Source organism: Hyalella azteca, unplaced genomic scaffold, assembly GCF_000764305.2.
Source record: "Hyalella azteca isolate HAZT.00-mixed unplaced genomic scaffold, Hazt_2.0.2 contig9799, whole genome shotgun sequence".
Lineage (NCBI taxonomy): Eukaryota > Metazoa > Arthropoda > Malacostraca > Amphipoda > Hyalellidae > Hyalella > Hyalella azteca.
The window spans coordinates 71,181-86,462 of record NW_025939859.1 but is presented as its reverse complement, the minus strand read 5'-3'; the positions used below and the strand labels follow the sequence as shown (position 1 = coordinate 86,462).

The 15,282-nt window shown below is 40.6% G+C and overlaps 1 protein-coding gene across 1 annotated transcript in view; it reads right to left on the bottom strand.

Moving 5' to 3' along the window:
- Positions 1–1,413: 1,413 nt before the first annotated feature.
- LOC108682195 (alpha-catulin) overlaps positions 1,414–15,282 on the bottom strand; it is a gene marked incomplete at its 3' end in the record, with an annotated part of 23,971 nt that continues 10,102 nt past the window's right edge. The window contains exons 7-15 of the mRNA XM_047882158.1: positions 6,402–6,542; positions 5,702–5,812; positions 4,979–5,116; positions 4,074–4,233; positions 3,532–3,659; positions 3,221–3,325; positions 2,596–2,817; positions 1,809–2,027; positions 1,414–1,512 (exon numbers count right to left, since the gene is read on the bottom strand). Coding sequence (XP_047738114.1) covers positions 1,414–1,512; positions 1,809–2,027; positions 2,596–2,817; positions 3,221–3,325; positions 3,532–3,659; positions 4,074–4,233; positions 4,979–5,116; positions 5,702–5,812; positions 6,402–6,542 — 1,323 coding nt within the window. The remainder of the gene's footprint in view (positions 1,513–1,808; positions 2,028–2,595; positions 2,818–3,220; positions 3,326–3,531; positions 3,660–4,073; positions 4,234–4,978; positions 5,117–5,701; positions 5,813–6,401; positions 6,543–15,282) is intronic.

Sequence of the window (15,282 nt, the reverse complement as noted above, 5' to 3'; positions counted from 1 at the left end):
ACAAATAATTTCTAATTGCACATTTAATTATCTTGATGTTTTCGTGCATAATATTCTATGTTATATAGTTTTATATATTCTTGTATTTGATCAAGATGAAAAAACAAATTCACAAATTCATTGAAATATGAGTACGTAGTTAACGAGGAGGCTCATGATGAGGTATCAATATTTATTTAGACAGTTTTAATGTTGGTTGTAATATAAATTATATTTCACGATCTCTTTTTACTTATTCTTATAAAATAAAAACATTCAGTTTTCTGTTTATGATCCTTATTATCGAAAATTTTCATGCTGTGAATTGATCGAGCGTGCCAGAAGTGTGTTTGATCATAGGCTGTAACAATGATTTTCATAATAAGTTTAATCGCTTCACCGAAGAATCGAATGCTTTTCACAGCCGCTCCGAAGATGCATGTATGAAATAACAACAGTTTTTATTCGTGGTCTTGAGCGGTGACACATCGCTACGGCCATGAGGATCAAGAGATCTACAGAATTAAAAGAGCCTAAGTTCTTTTGAGTTCAGCACGAATAATCAGTTCGGAAAATTAGATCAAGACTTGTAAAGAATAAATTGCAAGAATGAAACAAAAAATATATAAAAGCATTCACAATCGCCTTGGGAGTTTTTTTTGGGTAAAAAAACATACTGATTGAAAAACATGCCTGAAAACTTTGTCTCTCCGGGGGTAAAGAACAGACTGAATGAAAAACAACTTTGTCTATCCTTGCTGGCGATCAGTTAAAAATGCAGATCCTGTAACAATGATTTTTAACGGTGATTGTAATGATGATTTGAAGGATGTGATGATACAGATCACGATGGAACGACGAGTCTTCCCTTCGAGTCGGCCTAAAGAAGCCGTCTAGAAGAGAAGGAAGGAGACCCTGGTCCGGCGACCGTCTCCCTTGCCTCGTCGCGCCATCCCGTACTGTCACATGCTCGTCCCCGTCTCCCCGCCGCCCCCAGACAGTCCGCCACCCCCACTGCCACCCACGTCGTCCCCATCTGTCCGGTACTGGGAGGAACCTCGTCCGCCTCCCCGGGGACTCAGGCCTCGGAAGTCCAGGTTGTACTGAAAAACAACGGTTATATAATTAATAGCGCACAATATAAACGACCTGAACTATTGACATGAGTCATTGTGAAGATTTCAATATAGGAATTTACAATTATTGTAAGCAGCTACATTTAATAACATGAATATGAAATCAATGAATACAAAATTCATGTGAAAAAAATGTATTTATATAAAATGAAAGCCGGTTTGGGGTTAAAGTTCCTAAAATAAGTATGAACCTTAGTGGCGCAGACGAAGCAGGTCGTGACGACTTTAGAAATAACGTTCATGAGATTCTTGGTCTCCTGGATGACGGTGTCTACTTTGGTGAAGGTGGCGGCCTTGCCTCGCCCCCACTACCACCCACGTCGTCCCCATCTGTCCGGTATTGGGAGGAACCTCGTCCGCCTCCCCGAGGACTCAGGCCTCGGAAGTCCAGGTTGTACTGAAGAACAAGGGTTATAGATAGTAATTACCAGTGCACAATAAAAAAAACTGTTCTAAAGTATCACAAGAATCGGCCACAGGCCATGGGCCTATTTCTTCAGTGCCGACACTTCTATTCTTTACTATTCTATTGACACGAGTCATTGTGAAGATTTCAATATAGGAATTTACAATTATTGTAAGCAGCTACATTTAATAACATGAATATGAAATCAACGAATACAAAATTCATATGAAAAAATGTATTTATATAAAATTAAAGCCGGTTGGGGATTTAAGTTCATAAGTATGAACCTTAGTGGCGCATACGAAGCAGGTCGTGACGACTTTAGAAATAACGTTCATGAGATTCTTGGTCTCCTGGATGACGGTGTCTACTTTTGTGAAGGTGGCGGCCTTGCCAACCGTCGGGTTCTTGACGGAGTACTGCAGCAGCTGCACGTGAGTGGGGATCTGGTCCAGGTACTCCATGAGCTCCTTCTTGTGAGGTCCTGATGGCACCTGCGACTTGAGCTGCACAGGAAAATTTCGTTACGAGGAATGTTTCAGGTGCAAAAAAGTTTCTTTTAAGAGCAAAAACTGTTTCTTCACGTTGTTGTTCATGATTGAATATAAGATGCTGCTTAGATGCATTCGTTTACGTAGAGACCTCTACAATTACATTTTATAATCTTAACACATCGACATCGTCAACTGACCTAATGAGATAACTTCCTTGAGAACAATTAATAGTGCTTAAAAAAATATGTTGTCAATTGACATGCTAGACTGACTCCGTGAAAAAAATAAACAATTTTCAGCATGTAGGCAGGATGTCAACACTCTTCTGATTTGTCAATCCTCATTTTTTTTACACAATCCTCTGTTCATTGTCACAAAGTCGCCTGACTGTAGTTTCTACAGTCTATGGACACTACGTTGACACAGTCCACTGACTTGGTTCGAGAACTGTCTCACGATTTTGTACAGTCTATTGACACAGTCTACTGACCTGGTACGAGAACTGTCTCACAACTTTGTGTAGTCTATCAACACTACGTTGGCACNGTCTATTAACACTACGTTGACACAGTCCACTGACCTGGTACGAGAACTGTCTCACGACTTTGTAGAGTCTGTTAGCTTCTTCAGCGAAGTATTCCCCCTGCGTGAAGAGGTCCTGGGTGGTGCGCAAGGCTCCCTCGCCTCTCGTGAACTGGTACATGGAGAAGGCCATGGACGACATGTTCTTGGCGCGCTTCACGATGTCGTTGTCTTCATCCTGACTTATTCTCTCTTCCCATTTCTCCGCCTCTTGGTCCACCTAAAACCACAATAAACAATTATTAAGACAAGTTGGTTGAATTACATCCCTTTTATGTTGTCGAGAAAATTTGAACTTATCTTCTTCTCACATTCCTTATTCATACACTATAACCCATTGACAGTAACAGTTTCTAAATAATGTGAATATAATTAAAACAAAAGCCGGAGAATTTTCGCCATAAATATTAAAATTTGAGGTAATTTTTTGTCAATCGACAAAAAAATATTTTCATGATGCAGTAACCGATTTTTTTCGGTTCTACTACACTTCCTATTATAAAAACATTGTTAATTTTTCAAAAAATTTGAGTGAACTTAGAAAAAGCCATCTTTACGGTTAACCTGGATTTTAACCTATCCGGAAAAAACCGTCTTCATGTCTAGCCAGGACTGTTTCTCACCTCGGATGAAGCCATCTTCATATCTAGCCCAGACTTAGCCAGTTTCGCTTGCTCCTCTTGATCTAATCTCGTAGGCTTGGGTGCTTTAGTCGTAGTGCCATGCTTCTATAATAAAAGGAAATGAAAATAATGTAGGTTAAACGCATTCTTAGACAGTTAAGTTCAAGTCAATTATCATATGTATTTAATTGAACAAATATTTTACAAAAATAATTTGGCTCGTTGATTTAGAGGTTAAAAGGAAATCCCTGAAAGAAATCAAATGGTCTTAATGAGATTGTTTACATTCTTTATATAATGAAAGTACTAACCCCAGGTCTTGGCAGGGACATGTAGACTTGCTTCTCAGCAGGTTTGTCCTCAGCAAGTATTTGGTCGTTGATGTCTTTGGTGAGAAGCTTGACATCGCCGACAAGGTTCAACCACACGTTGCAGAAAACTGTAAAAAAATAGATTAGTACTCACTGTAGTGAATGAAAGAGAGCGCATATTCTCGTGAAGTCAAGGAGGGACGGACGGACATGACGAGCATAATAGCGCCTTTTTTTACATAAATGAGAAAATGCGCTAATAACACGCACGGTCTCACACATGCTTCGATCAGTACCGAATTTTTTTAGTTGATTATTGCATTTTACCTTATCATTTAGCATCAGTTTAAGTAACAGTGAATCGTACCTGAAAAAAATATAACTCAGTACTCACTACAGTGAGTGACAGAGAGCGCATTTTCTCGTCGACGAAAACGTGAAGTCACGAACGGACGGACGGACAGACGGACAGACATGACGAGCACAATAGCGCCTTTTTTCCATAAATGAGAAAATGCGCTAAAAAGATGAATTTTTGGTACCTTCAACATTTTCCTTGGCGATTTTTGAAGTGGGGTAGAGACAGAGCGTCTGGGCGGCGGTGACCACCTGCGGGCCGTAGATCTTCAGGTTGATCTCGCTGTACTTGGCGGCGACCTGCAGCGCCTCCGTCGGTGCCACGTGCCGGAGCAGCTTACAGACCTGACCAAGCATGTGTTGTAGATTATATATGTTCATAATTAATATTTACGTAAAGGTCACTTTTGAAGATGTAAGGTCAGTCCTCCCCTCACTAAGTGAGTGGAGAGGGGAGGGGTGAAGGGTGATAGTGAGGGGAAGGGGTGAATACATGTTCAAATTAACATTTAGATTAAATGTTTTGCTGGTAAGAGCCAATTCATTTAGCTTTATCAAACTTGAATGAACATTAATGTAGTATAGTATTAACTGTGAAAGTAATTTTAAAAACGATTCTGTGATGAATGAACAAAACGTTTGTGTTAGATTGTCACAATTTAAACATCCAAATCGAGCCTTGCCATCTACACGCTTAATATTATTTAGGCTGGCGAAATAATATTTGTAAAACCATCTTAATCTGAAACTTCATAAAACCCTACCGTCATTCTCAACGGTACGCCTGTAGGCAAGAAATTCGACCGACAAAATGAGGATAAAACTTTTGTATTAACTCTGATTAAGAAGAACGACGAGGTTCCGCGCAGAAATAAAGTAATCAAAAAATGACGATAAAAAAGGGAAGAGAAGAAAAAAAATTAAACTGCAATAGAAATCAAGAAACAAAACATTTACAAAAATAAAATATGCAAAAAAAGACAACATGAAAAGTAAAATATAGCAGCGGTGAGTAAGAAGCCATTGGAAAGTCCTAAGGAAGCCTATCACAGCTGCAAAAGACATCGCCATGGAGCGGGCGAGTGCGGACCTCTTGTATGTGCTCGATGTGCTCGAGGAAGCGGTCCGAGTACTCGTCCAGTCTCTCCTGGTCCGTGGCCAGACCTGAGTTCTTGAGGGCACTCATGAGCTCGCTCACCTCGCAGCCTCCACGCACGATCTCGGCAGCCTGCGTGCAAATATAGTGAGGATATTGGCACCTGCGTGCAAATATAGTGAGGAAATAAAATATAGTGAGGGTATTGGCACCTGCGTGCAAATATGGTGAGGATATTGGCACCTGCGTGCAAATATGGTGAGGATATTGGCACCTGCGTGCAAATATAGTGAGGATAATGGCAGCTGTGTGCAAATATAGTGAGGATAATGGCAGCTGTGTGCAAATATAGTGAGGATATTGGCGCCTGCGTGCTAATACAAAGAGGATTTTAGTACCTGTGCAATTACATAGGGCTATTGATTCCTGCGTGTAAATAAAGTTTGGATATTTGTCCTGCGAGGATATTAACATCACTGTATTCAATTCAATGATCGATGCCATCGCAGCAGCATCGCAGCACTCATCAGGAAAATAACTTATGTAATAACGCGCAAACTTCAACTGTTCACCTTCACCTGTCCTGGCTCGATCCATCAATGCAATAGTTTGATCATTCAATGAACCAGTAATAATTTATGATTGATTGTTCGTGCAATTGTAGATCTGATTATAATTAGACCAATACGACTGCAGGTAGCAGGTGCGGCCAAATACCTGCTCAAGCGCCGTGTTGTGGAGTTCGGTTCGCAGGTCGCCGGTGGCGGTGAGCACAGCGCTGATCGCAGCGTCCAGGTCGGCGCTCGGCGACAAAACTTCTTTCTGTTCCTGGCGGGAGGGAAATAAAAGCACTATGTATGACTGCTGTATTACGTATTTCAGTTGATACGGATAAGTATTATTCACGTAAACTTTTGCGGCGCCCAACTTGGCAGGTTTTAAGTAGATGACAGAAACAAGAATGTTGTTACTGTACGGTTAGCCATCAATGACGCATGATTGCGCTCCGACAAAAACTATATATCATGTCAACGAAATTTAATATTCAGTTTTTAGAAAAATTCAAGCAACCCCTGAAAGTATTTATTAGAACTTCAACCGAAGAAAAGAAACGTTTTATAATTGTTTTATCGTTGTTATTTCTTATTCTTTCATTTCTTGCATCGGTACACCAAATTGCGACCAATACCAACACGTTCAATAGGCTCTTCTATCTTTGAGGCTTTAGTGAGCTCTCTTGTATGTCAGCAACTGCCGAGGTGAAGCCTGGAAAAAACCACGAGTAGACTACTCAGCTGCAGCCACCTTGCGTTTACGACAAATTTATGAACTAATTCTCAGAATAAAGATCGTTACTCTTTAACGGTTTCCCGGTTACTGATATTTAGTAATATATTTTATGAAGCTGAATACTCACTAAGCTGACACCGACTCTGAGGAGTTGGTTGAGCTGCAGTCGTATTCTGTCCGCCAGGAGGATGATGTTCTCGCGGTGTTCGTGGCTCGTGTACGCAGAGTCTGTGAAGTCCTGCGAACATTCGCTGATCGTGTCCACAGCCTGCAGGCAGGAGACCAGGGTGAGTATCATGATTAGTTGCTTCGAAATTTGCAATACATGAAAGAAATTCACACACACACACACACACATCACATTTTTGTCATTAGTAAGAATACTCATAAATTCCGGCATTTTTGAAGTCTTAAAAAAATTAAAATGGAGACTCGATTTTCCCTGTAGTTCATATGACCAAGCTTTTAAGATATATTTTGATTTTAAATAGAAATATTGAATATAATTTTAATAAAAAATCTTAAATGTGATTATAATGTTGACTCTTATTTGTAACCAGAGAAATGACGGAGAATACCTGCATATAAGTTAATAACCAGTTAATAATAAAATTAGTCTGACTTTCTTCATAATCTGGTGCAGCAAATGCAAAAGAAACAAAATTGGTTAGTGTACTTTCTGTAATATATTGGCGGAAGTTGGTTGCAGCTATAACAGTTTTACTGGAGCATTAAAAAAATATGAGGCTGCAATCCTGCATGGCCACTATATCGTAGATCTGAACTAAACACCACCACGTCGCAAACTTTTTTATGTAACCACACCGCAGCTCTAACTGCTATTTTATGTGACCACATCTGTTATGCTGTCATTTGCATTGCACTGGATGACAAAACTCTACATAAGGAGTGTGGTTAAAGGAGTATCCTACAGGAGTGTCCTACTCTACAGTATCCTCTCAAGGATACTGTGTGGGTGTAGAATTTTCAATTTGATAAATCTCAGTATTGTTCACTTTGAAATCTGAAATTAGTCTGAGAAAAAATTTCAATAGATTAATTACGCGAATAAATTCAATACACGCGCGGATGGTGTTTTCGATTTCGAGCTCCTGGGACTAGCGCCACAACTTCTTACCCTTGAGCAATACCGCCAGAAATAAATAAACTATAAAGAAAAAACGGAACGAATAACTGCAGGGCGTGAGACCAAAAAGTGCAGCAGCAACAGGTGGATATTTCGAAGAGGCGCTCGCTTTTTCCCGTGAAGAACGCCAGCAAAAACCCATCAAATCTAGAGCGTTCTCTTATGAGAAAACTTTCTGCAGATTTGCCCGCCCAAAACTTCCTTTCTTCTTGATGTATTCACGAGGCCTCTATATGCGTGCATTTTTCTCAAATATGGCGAAATAATTAACGTAGTTAAAGACAAATTACCTATTCCAGTACGTTTAAGATGTAGCTCCAGCATGTATGATGGTCTATTTATTATAACATCAGGAGCTCGGATAAGGAATGCAAGCAAAGCTTCTAACAATTCTGGCGTTTCAGTTAATGATTAAATTAATTATCCAGTGCTACAATGGACATTACATTGATCAAAGATACGCGGTTCAGTTAATAACACATAAACGCAAGAGTTCTCTTCATTTCTTTTAGTTTAGTTCAACAATAAAATCGACGAAGAGCTTTACTGGAATGTGTTATTTTGACCGCAGCTCTTTGAAAATTTCCCCCATTTCCTTTCTTTGGAAAAACGCTTGCATACTCGTTTATAGTGAACCAGAAGCGAATTGGTTTGGGGAGGCCATTCCCCGCTCTCGAAATAAACAAAAGTTAACCCAAAAATAAATAATTATTGTTTAATTTATTCATAATAACAAAAAATGGCGCATTGTTCATAGTTTTAATTAAGAAGTTCAGTGTTTGTACCCAGGAATAGCGGCAGCAAGTAGACGATAACCTAACCCTGTGCGTAAAAAGCTCGTCCGCAATGACGGATTCGACGAGAGAACTGAGGCCCTCGCGGGACCCTAAAGGCGGCATGCTCGTCGCGCCGAAGACCTTGCCAAGTCCGTGTTTGTGTTCCCATAATATCCTTAATAAATATCCGTCTTGTCAGTTTTTGTGTGCCCATAGTATCCTTAATAAATATCTATTTTGTCAGTTTTGTGTTCTCATAATATCCTTATTCAATATCCGTATTGTCCTTTTTTTATGTGCTCATAATATCCAGAACAAATATCCGTCTGTTCCTTATTTGTGTGCTCATAATTCCCTAATTAAATATATCCTTCAGATTAGTTGTGTTTTTTTTTTAATATCCTGAATATATATCTACCCGTTCCGTTTTTATACTGCATATAATACGAGTATATCCTGAATAATATATCCGCTCCGTTTGAATGCTTATATATAATATTCTAAACAAATGTCAGGTGGGCGACTTATAAAGCGCTACATTTATTCTCGTCATTGGCCCATATTTTTAGAGTTTAACTGTACCTGCCATACAGGCTATAAGTCAACGAAAGAAAGAAGCAACTAAGTGTCTATGGCAACGGTCCGACATTTTTCAGCCTAGTTTCCACTGCCTTAGATTTTTAAAGAGGAAAGCTGGACTCCACAGTATACGATTCGAAAAATCGCAATGAAAAACAGTCTGACGGGCGTTATGCTGACCGGGAATAAAATTGGCAAATGTACGTGAGACCGGTATTTTCATTGCAGTGAAGTCAGAAATAGCTTGCTCCACCCGAGCGAGTATCAAAAGCACCAGCTACGTGGAGAAGAAATCGACCGGCCAGCAAGCGTGAACCTATAGCACCTATAGTGGGGTGCTCTGTATCACCTGGGATACTGACCGCACTGTCGTAAATGGAGAATTTGTGTAAAATACTCATCAGCTACTGCGATTAGTGGAAGTAAGCAAAATTAGTTATTTTTCGTGAAATTTATACGAGTGCCTTAAGAACGTACTCCATTTATTAAAATTTACAATCATATTCCGTATGTGTACTCTGTACACCCTACGTGTACTTTGTACACACAGGGTTATATTTAAAAATTAAATTTACAAAGTACACATAGGTCAAATTTACAATCATAAGTACACATATTCCCTATGTATACTTTGTGCAATTTATTTTAAATGTTGTTGTTATTCAGGGGATTTACTAGACCTTCTTTTCACAACGATGTAATTTAAATTTGTAAAACCATTAATTCATCTAATTGGGTCCAAAAAATTTCATACCGCAGAATTCTCGAGGAGCGCGAGGAAATTAACGAAAAAAGCAGCCACATCCTGAATATAAACACCATACAACGAAGACGAAATTAGCACGTTCAGATAAGCATACGAAACTTATTTTGGTATTCAATATTACAATATATATGGAATGCCGACACTCAGCTATCGATCATCGTAACATCTTGTTTAGCATGCAAATAGCGCAGCTCAAGAAACACACATGATGAAGGCGGGGTTCAATAAAGCGAATATCAGAGAATGTGCCCGTTCCTCATTTTCTATTGTTAACCAAAATACGCGGCGGATATTCAATTGTAGCATTGATTACACAGTTTTAAAATAGTTTTTTAAATAGTGCAGCAGCTATTGCGAGCAACCATTAGGTTCGTGATGCACAGGAAAAACGGAGAAATTTACCAATGAATGAGAACACGCGCCGCTCTTACCGCATGACTTCAGTAACCTCTCTTTGCGGTTCATTTTGGAGCAAAGTTTCAATTCTGTGCTTGTGAGCGAATAATGAAGGCATTTTTAAAATACGTCACTGGGTTGAAAGGCGGATTAATTAGTGATGTTTGTATGCCAACGACAGGAATAGAGGCTGAATCGCGACCGTAATTCTAAAGTAGTAATACATTTGACGCGCATTATGTGAATGGATTAGAAATACGTGGACAAAAATTGCTACATGCATTATGGTAAATTAATGCCGAAATGCACTGCCCACGAACCATGACTTGAAACTTGCGCGTTAAACTATTTTTCTGGCCAGGGTGCAAAGAGTAGACATTTTAATATAGTGACAATTAAGCAGAGACTTTTTTTAGACTCTTCCTCCAGTTAAATTTTGAGTCCTATAAGTAGACTATTAAAGTATCATGGATACCAGCATAATGGCAGCATTATCACACATAAGAAATAGGTGGTTTATTAAATTGAATTTTACCCCAAGTCCTCAGGTCAGAGAACGATGAAAAATGCAAGTCACTCGCAAGTTTAATAAAGCATGGTTGATAGACAAGAAATGCCGACATGCGCCGGTCAAATGAGGGTCTGCATTTTCCGGCGTACAGAGACGCCTAAAGCCTCTCTAGTGCCCTCCAAAATGTAATTTTGTGCCGGAGCAGATCTGGTCGAGCTAGGCTAGACTCCGTATATACCCGCAGGCCTGGGCCTATACTTTCAAGAGAGTTAAGAGATCGTAAATTCAACAGCCAATCATTGACGGCCTTTCAAGAAAAATCCACCAATGATAGATAAGAAAATAGAGCGTAGGTACTTACGTTCACAAAGCGAGTTTGGAAAGTATTGCTCGTTTGCAGGCCACAACACTATGAGTTATGTGCGCGCATGCTCGGACTATACAAGAGCTATGTGCGTAAAATTATCACAGCAAATATTACGGAAATAGATGCAGAGATTTACAATGATAATACACAAACACACAATAATGCTGTATTCCTCAGTGACTGGTGAGCCATACAAATGAGCTGATAGAGCCACACGCTTGTTTCCCGAAAGAAACCGATCCCCTAACCCGGCGCCTAACCCTGCGCCAAGATATATGAACAGCCGTGGGCAGTAAACGTCAGCCCAAGAAGACGAGCTGCCGGCAAGACGAAGAGCCGCTGCCACAGTCTCAACACTAGCACCGAGCACTCGCCTCTTCATCAGGACGAGGCACGCAGTCTCAACACCAGCACCGAGCACTCGCCTCTTCATCAGGTATACACATCTAGATGTGTATAAGAGACAGAGCGTTATGTGCGCGCATGCTCGGACTATACAAGAGTTATGTGCGCTCATGCTCGGACTATACAAGCGTTATGTGCGCGCATGCTCGGACTATACAAGAGTTATGTGCGCGCATGCTCGGACTATACAAGAGTTATGAGCACTCGCCTCTTCATCAGGGCGAGGCACGCAGTCTCAACATTAGCACCGAGCACTCGCCTCTTCATTAGGACGAGGCACGCAGTCTCAACACCAGCACCGAGCACTCGCCTCTTCATCAGGACGAGGCACGCAGTCTAGACATTCTTCTCTAGGAGTATCTAATATTGCCAACCTTGTTTACTTAATTTCTTCCATCATTTTGGTGAAAGGTTCAAGTAGAGGCTAATATACTTTTTTAGCATCATTGTATGAATCTTGATCCATAAATTTTTCAATTGTGAATTGTTTTAAAATGAAAAATGAGATAGAAGTGAGAGCTAATGTATCATATGAAATAATTGACAAACAAAAGATTAAATATTCGATATATCTAATGTTTTTACACTTCGGTTGGGAAGTCTTTTCATCTAGTCCAGTGATTCCCAAAGTGGGCGATATCGCCCCCCTAGGGGCGGTGGAAAGATTTTGGGGGGCGGTAAGGAAGAAGAGGGCGTTTGGGGGGCGATAGGGGGGCGGTAGTCCGAAGTCNCGTGTTTGTGTGCTCATAATATCCTCAATAAATATCCGTCTTGTCCGTGTTTGTGTGCTCATAATATCCTCAATAAATATCCGTCTTGTCCGTGTTTGTGTGCTCATAATATCCTCAATAAATATCCGTCTTGTCCGTGTTTGTGTGCTCATAATATCCTCAATAAATATCCGTCTTGTCCGTGTTTGTGTGCTCATAATATCCTCAATAAATATCCGTCTTGTCCGTGTTTGTGTGCTCATAATATCCTCAATAAATATCCGTCTTGTCCGTGTTTGTGTGCTCATAATATCCTCAATAAATATCCGTCTTGTCCGTGTTTGTGTGCTCATAATATCCTCAATAAATATCCGTCTTGTCCGTGTTTGTGTGCTCATAATATCCTCAATAAATATCCGTCTTGTCCGTGTTTGTGTGCTCATAATATCCTCAATAAATATCCGTCTTGTCCGTGTTTGTGTGCTCATAATATCCTCAATAAATATCCGTCTTGTCCGTGTTTGTGTGCTCATAATATCCTCAATAAATATCCGTCTTGTCCGTGTTTGTGTGCTCATAATATCCTCAATAAATATCCGTCTTGTCCGTGTTTGTGTGCTCATAATATCCTCAATAAATATCCGTCTTGTCCGTGTTTGTGTGCTCATAATATCCTCAATAAATATCCGTCTTGTCCGTGTTTGTGTGCTCATAATATCCTCAATAAATATCCGTCTTGTCCGTGTTTGTGTGCTCATAATATCCTCAATAAATATCCGTCTTGTCCGTGTTTGTGTGCTCATAATATCCTCAATAAATATCCGTCTTGTCCGTGTTTGTGTGCTCATAATATCCTCAATAAATATCCGTCTTGTCCGTGTTTGTGTTCTCATAATATCCTAAATAAATATCCGTCTTGTCCGTTTTTGTGTGCTCATAATATCCTCAATAAATATCCGTCTACCTCGTGTTTGTGTTCTCATAATATCCTCAATAAATTTCCGTCTTGTCCGTGTTTTTGTTCTCATAATATCCTCAATAAATATCCGTCTTGTCCGTGTTTGCGTTCTCATAATATCCTCAATAAATATCCGTCTTGTCCGTGTTTGCGTTCTCATAATATCCTCAATAAATATCCGTCTTGTCCGTGTTTTTGTTCTCATAATATTCTTAATAAATATCCATATTGTCCATTTTTACGTTCTCATAATATCCTGTATAAATATCCATATGGTCCGTTTTTGTTTACGCATAATATCCTGAATTGATATCCGGTTGTTCCTTTTTTGTGTGCTCATAATTTCCTAAATAAATATCCGTCCGATTAGTTGCGTTTTCTTTTAATATACTGAATATATATCTACCCGTTCCGTTTTTATACTGCATATACGTAATACGAGTATATCCTGAATAATGCATCCGGTCCGCTTGAATGCTCATAAATAATATCCTAAATAAATGTGAGGTGGGCGACTTATAAACCGCTACATATATTCATCATTGGCCCATAATTTTAGAGTTATAGAAAAGCTGGTCGATTTGCTGTAATTAGTTGCTTGTATCGCGTTTTACACTTTCAAATCATATTTACAAGCGGCGTGAATTGAAGTGTACCTGCCATACACGCTATAAGTCAATGGAAGAAAGAAACAACCAAGAGTCTACTTGCTAACTCACAAAATGTCAAACTACTCTCTCCGGAAAAGAAATATCGCCTTGCCCTGACCAGCGATGGATTCTATTTTAAGTGAGAGCAAGGCAACGGTCCGACATTTTTCAGCCTAGTTTCCACTGCCTTAGATTTTTATGTGCAAGTAACACATTCGTACACATCACGTGTGCATGTAACACATTCGTACACATCACGTGTGCAAGTAACACATTCGTACACATCACGTGTGCAGGTAACACATTCGTACACATCACGTGTGCAGATCCGAGAGAGTGAAAGAGTGGATAATGGTATCACTCTCTTTAAAGGACCAACATATTGCCCTTTATAGGAGCCCCCTGCCCTTGATTTAGACTCGCCCCCTTGCCCTTTATAGGCACATCCCTGCCCTTCATTGACGCAAACCACTTCACTTTATAGGCTCCCCCTGCCCTTAATAGGCACCTCTCTGTCCTTTATAGGCACCCACAGCTCTTTATCGGCTCCTCCCTGCCCTTGATCATAGGCGTTCCAATGCTCTTTATGGGATCCCACTCCTGCCTTTGTCGGCGCTCACTCCTGCACTTTAAAAGGTCTACCCTTGCCCTTTATAGGCACTCACCCTTGTCCATTATGGGCGCCTCCTGTCCTTTATAAGCACCCACCTGCCCTTTTTAACCCCCCTTGCCTTTTAAACGGCGCCCACCCCTGCCCTTTATAGGAGGTTATTGCTACTGCGCCTTCTGCAGGTTGTAATGTGCGAAACGTTTTGCAGTAACTGCTGCGCATCTCATCACTTAATGCTGAACGTCATAACTTAACATAACATAAAATAGTGACGTCGGCGCTGAAGAGTAGGCCTGATGAGGCCTGTCGCCTATTCCTGTACTTTTCGTGACTTGTTCACAGAAGATCTAAAATCATGTTAGGTCTAATCATGAGACAGGCTCTGCGCTCGCTGCTCATGGTGCTGCAATTTGCTGCTTACTTGATGTTGTTGGTACTAAATGAGAACAATTCAGCATAGCAGACATTTGCTACTCGTGATAATGCGCATCAGTACAGGCGCTGCGTGCCAACAAATTTTCAATGATTGGAGACGAAGCAGCCATAGTCATGGCGGCCAGCGTAGGTCAAACATGCCATGGCGGTCAGCGTAGGTCAAACATGCCATGGCGGCCAGCGTAGGTCAAACATGACATGGCGGCCAGCGCGGGTCAAACAAGTCATGGCGGCCAGCGTAGGTCAAACATGCCATTGCGGTCAGCGTAGGTCAAACATGCCATGGCGGCCAGCGTAGGTCAAACATGACATGGCGGCCAGCGCGGGTCAAACAATTAAGTCATGGCGGCCAGCGCGAGTCTGACATGTTTCACGTCAAGATGGACGACTGTGTTTCTGCCGTCGCAAGTCGTGAGCGTGTGGCAGAGGTAAATCATTGGTAACATACTTGCTACCAAAAGGCTTGGTTCTGAGGTATGAGGTACTTACTCTTAACCGCACTCTCACACCATGAAATTTATCTGCGACGGCAGAAAAATTCGACTTATAATGTTCAAACTACTGCACTGTCCAGTTGCTGTCTCTTATACACATCTAGATGTGTATAAGAGACAGATACAACCGTTATGTGCGCGCATGCTCGGACTATACAAGAGTTATGTGCGCGCATGCTCGGACTATACAAGAGTTATGTGCGC